General features: G+C 64.4%; 1 protein-coding gene across 1 annotated transcript; it reads left to right on the forward strand.

The window, feature by feature from the left end:
• The first annotated feature begins 1,843 nt into the window (after window positions 1-1,843).
• Window positions 1,844-3,054, forward strand: DLX2 (distal-less homeobox 2). The gene is made up of 3 exons (XM_054381167.1): window positions 1,844-2,168; window positions 2,383-2,570; window positions 2,770-3,054. Exons 1-3 carry the CDS (start codon window positions 1,844-1,846, stop codon window positions 3,052-3,054), a joined length of 798 nt encoding a protein of 265 aa, XP_054237142.1.
• Window positions 3,055-4,270: the final 1,216 nt, after the last annotated feature.

The raw sequence follows: 4,270 nt of genomic DNA on the forward strand, positions 1-4,270 counted from the left end.
CGCTGCCCCCATCTCCGAGAGACAGCAGTACGTGAGCGCGCTGGTACGGGCGCCCTGCTTTCTGCCCTAGCGCCGCTTCTATTTTCCGCCCGGGCCCCGCTCACCTTCGGTGCCCGGCGTTCAGCCGCCGCCCCGCCGGGCACAGACGGACAGGCTCCAGCAGCGCCCCGCTTCAAAGCAACCGCAAGCGAAGCCGCTCCGTGGCGGGGGCGGTACTGCCAGCACCGACATGGTGAGGGAACGGGTCCCCTCGGGCCAGAGAAAGCGCCAGGGCGAGTCCTGAAGGGGCACGAGCCGCGGCTCGTCAGACGGGGCAAGCGGTCAGCACGCGCGGGGCTCTTAGGGGCGCGCGGATCCGACACCCCCCGGACCTTGAAAATAACGACACAGCGCAGCTCTATTCTTTACTTCCCCTTATTACCCCTTTTTGTCCCATTTGTAGCCACCCCCTCACCAGCGCCTCCTCCCTCCCTGCCCTCTCCGCGGTGGCCCAAGACAAGCACCCGTGAGGTTCCCACCCTCCTGGGCAGCGCGAAGATTGGCCGCGTTTTGAGTCCCCGCGTTGCCTGACGAGCGGCTGCGTTCCGCAGAGGGGTCCGCCGAGCGAGAAGATAGATAAAAACAGTTCCCAAGTAATTTCCCAGCGCCTCCGAGACGCCATTCCAGCTGGCGACGGTAGCCGCCCGCACAGACCAGCTGGCCACGGTCGCCACACCGGTTTCTGATGTCTCGTGGCATTCCCCACCACAAAGGGCGGCCGAGGGCAGTGCTGCCGCGCCCACCTGACATCTGCCCCCGACGGCCAGGGCAGTCCTCGGTGCAGCCGCAAGCTGGCAGGGACGGAGCAAGGACACGGGTAGCCGCTCGGGGGTGCCCGGCACCGCTGCTCTCGCGGCCGTGTTGGGGCTGCAAAAACGCGCCGTTCTCGGCTGCCGCCGTGGAGGGACGTCCCGTGGGTGCCGTTAGCAGCTGCTGTGTACAATACATGTACATGTGCACCAGGTGGAGCGCCGGCTCTCTGCGTGTAACGCTGATGCGGTTTCTCCAGAAAGGGCTACCACCTTGGCAATTTGGGGAGTATACGCGTGTGTGTGTGGAAGGTGGGCAGCGCTCTCCCCATGTGCCCGGTGATTCGAAGCCGAGACCCCTAGGAAGGACTACCCAGCCCACCGACCGCGGCCCACCGAGCTCTGCTCGCCGTTTGCTGTCCCACCGGCGCCAACCGCAGCCGCACTTGAATGCCGCTCAAGAAAGGAGGAAGGCCGCGGACGCCCCTGGGATCGCTGGCAGAGCGGGAGCAAGCACCGGGGACAGAGCGGCAGAAGCGGCCGGGCTCGAGCGCTCATGGGCGGGAGTGGGACCGCGCCGTCGGACCGCGCCAGTGGCGGCGAAGAGGGGCAGAGGCATGAACCGTACAATGGGGTCGGAGAAGGCACGGGTACCGGTACCGATACCGGCACCAGAGCCCAGGCTCTCCATGGTGCTGCTCAGCGTTGCGAAGGGTGCGACCCCGCGGCCGCTCGTGCCCGTGCCCGGCGCCGTTCCTGTGTCACGCCCCACGAAGCTGCGGGGATACGGCGCAGCCGGGCGTCCCATTGGCCGTTGCTAGGTGACGTGCGCCGCGCCACGTGACTGTTGTTAAATGCCGTCCAGGCGGCGCGCGGCGCCGCAGAGCCCGTCCCGCTGGCGGCGGCGGGAGCGCGGCTGCCCTCCCCGGCCCGACCCCGCGGGCACGGAGCACGGAGCAGTGCGGTGAGCATGGCGGCGCGACCCTGACCGCTTCCCCCGGTGGGGACGTCTGCGGGTCGGCGGCGGCCTGTGCCCCGGCGGGCAGGGGCGCGGGATGACCGGAGTGTTGGAGAGCCTGGTGCCGGACATGCACGCCAGCCAGATCTCCGCCAGCAGCTATCACCAACACGGCGGCCTGCACAAGCCGCAGGAGTCCCCCACGCTGCCCGTCTCCACGGCCACCGACAGCAGCTACTACAACAACCAGCAGCATGGGGCGGCGGGCGGGCCTCCCTACGGCCCAGTGGGCTCCTACCCCTACACAGGAGGCGGCACTGCCCCGTACTCGACCAAGGCCGCCTACGACCTGGGCTATGTGGGCGCCTACGGATCCTACGGGCCCTACGGAAGCAGGGCCTCTCCGGCCAACAACGACTCCGGTACGTCCGAGCCCCGGGGCAGGGGAGAGGGCGGCTCGAGGGAGCCGGACGGACACTAGGCCTATCGAGGAGGCAGACGGGACACAGGGTGGGCCGGGAGGACGCTTGCCTCCGGTGGGCTGCCCCGATGGGGTGGGCAGTGAAGCCGCGCGGCGGGCAGGGCCCGGGATGGAGGGGGCGCTTCTCTTCACCGGGGCCGCCGTTTCTGCCGCAGCAGAGAAGGAAGACTGCGAGCCGGAGATCAGGATCGTGAACGGAAAGCCGAAGAAAGTGCGGAAGCCCCGGACCATCTATTCCAGCTTCCAACTGGCAGCTCTGCAACGGCGCTTCCAGAAAACCCAGTACCTCGCCCTGCCGGAGAGAGCGGAGCTGGCGGCCTCACTCGGTCTCACCCAGACACAGGTAGGGTTCTCCCACTGCGGGCCACAGTGTCTCGCCCCGCCACGGCCACTAGCCCTCGGCAGAGTCGGGTGTGGGCGGGGGAGGGAGACCGTCCCGCGTTGCTTCGACGGCCCCGGAGTGCTGGGGAAGTGGCTGCGCCACCAAGGCAGCTCCGGGACCGCTCGGGGCTGAGAAAGCTGCCTCACCCGTCTCACCCCAGGTGAAGATCTGGTTTCAGAATCGCCGCTCCAAGTTTAAAAAGATGTGGAAGAGCGGAGAGATCCCGGCAGAACCGCCCCCTCGCCGCAGCGTCTCGCCGCCTCCTCCTGCCTCGCCCCCCGCCTGGGACTTCGCCCCGCACCCGCGCACAGCGGGCGGCGCCGGCACCGCCAGCCCCAGCCCCGCCGCCGCCTTCCTCGGTAGCTACTCATGGTACCCGCCGGCAGCCGCGTCGCTCCCGCAGCCAGCGCAGCCACCACATCACCACGGCGGTAGCATCTTCTAGGCGCCGCAGAGACTTAAGCCCGCGGTGCCGAGCGCGGCAGCCGCGGGGGACCGAGGTGCAGCACTGTTGTTTTGATGAAGCCTGTCTCCGGCCGTCCCGGATGAGAAGAACAGCTCCGCACCCCATCCTGTTGCGCCGTCAGAGGCGGATCCGCGAGGTCTCCGCGGCTCTGCCGCCACCAAAATACCCATTCTGCGGAGCAAGCACCCACCTTCCTCTCCCTCTGTCCCTTTTCCTTCTCCCCGGCTTTTGCATCAAACCGCCGGTGCAGAACTTTGGTTAACTTTATTTTTATTTTTTTAAAGTTGATAGGTGCCTTTGCAGATAACCTCACTTTGATGTTGGGGATTAAAACAAAATAAAATTAAAAAAAAAGATACATAATTTTTATAAGTAGATTTAAAACAAGACCCTCTCGTGTTTAAGTTACCCTTTTTCATGGTGAACAAAACCGTATGGCGATGGGGGCCGGTCGCAAGCGGCGGTGCTGGCGCGACTCTGCTTGCCCTGGTCGGGAGGCTCCCGCTCGCGCGATGCCCCCAGGCTACTCTGGAACTGGGCATCGAGCCTCGTCGAACCCTCCCCTCCGCCCCCTCTGCCAGAAACCTGCCCCTGCGCCGTTTGATGTTTAGAGACGTGAAAAAAAAAAAACAACCAAGGTATTTTTAGTTATTTATTATGGAAAAATAAACACTCTTTAATGTTTCTTTTACAATAAGCAGAGATTATTTAAATAAATTATTGTTTCCACGGTGCCCGCGATGAGTTTCTTCGCATGGGGGAAGGTGTGGGTGTCGATCCCGGGCCCCGGTGCTCGTTGGGAGGGATTACTACTTCGTTCCTATTGCTACTGTTGCCTTAGTCTGGTAACTTTCCCCTTCTACCCCCATCTCCTTCCCCGTCTACAACAAAATCTCGCCCCTGCCAGCCTTCTCGACGGGCACATGAATCACTCACTGCTGCTTGCAAAACGCTAGAGCCGACCCTCCCGCCCCCTTCCGCGCCTACTGGCGCCAGCGACATTTCGCCTGGGACTGGCTCTTACCGTCACTCAGTCTCCCAGGAGGGCAGGAGGGGTTTGGGGCAGGGCTGTGTCCACGGACAGGAATACTCCTGCAGCCGATTCAGCCTGGTGCCCGAGAATGCCTCGGTCTGTGGCACCCAGGTCGGTAGCATGTGTGAGAGCTTTGCTTGAACCATTACGAATGGCAGTCCT

This window comes from Indicator indicator, chromosome 5 (genome assembly GCF_027791375.1).
Source record: "Indicator indicator isolate 239-I01 chromosome 5, UM_Iind_1.1, whole genome shotgun sequence".
In the NCBI taxonomy this organism is placed as follows: domain Eukaryota; kingdom Metazoa; phylum Chordata; class Aves; order Piciformes; family Indicatoridae; genus Indicator; species Indicator indicator.

What these genes read in the sequence shown, in the direction of transcription:
- DLX2 (XM_054381167.1), top strand. Translation starts at nt 1,844, where the DNA reads ATGACCGGAGTGTTGGAGAGCCTGGTGCCGGACATGCACGCCAGCCAG. An exon ending in TCCGGCCAACAACGACTCCG is followed by an intron (nt 2,169 to 2,382) that starts GTACGTCCGAGC and finishes TTTCTGCCGCAG; the next exon opens with CAGAGAAGGAAGACTGCGAG. An exon ending in TCGGTCTCACCCAGACACAG is followed by an intron (nt 2,571 to 2,769) that starts GTAGGGTTCTCC and finishes GTCTCACCCCAG; the next exon opens with GTGAAGATCTGGTTTCAGAA.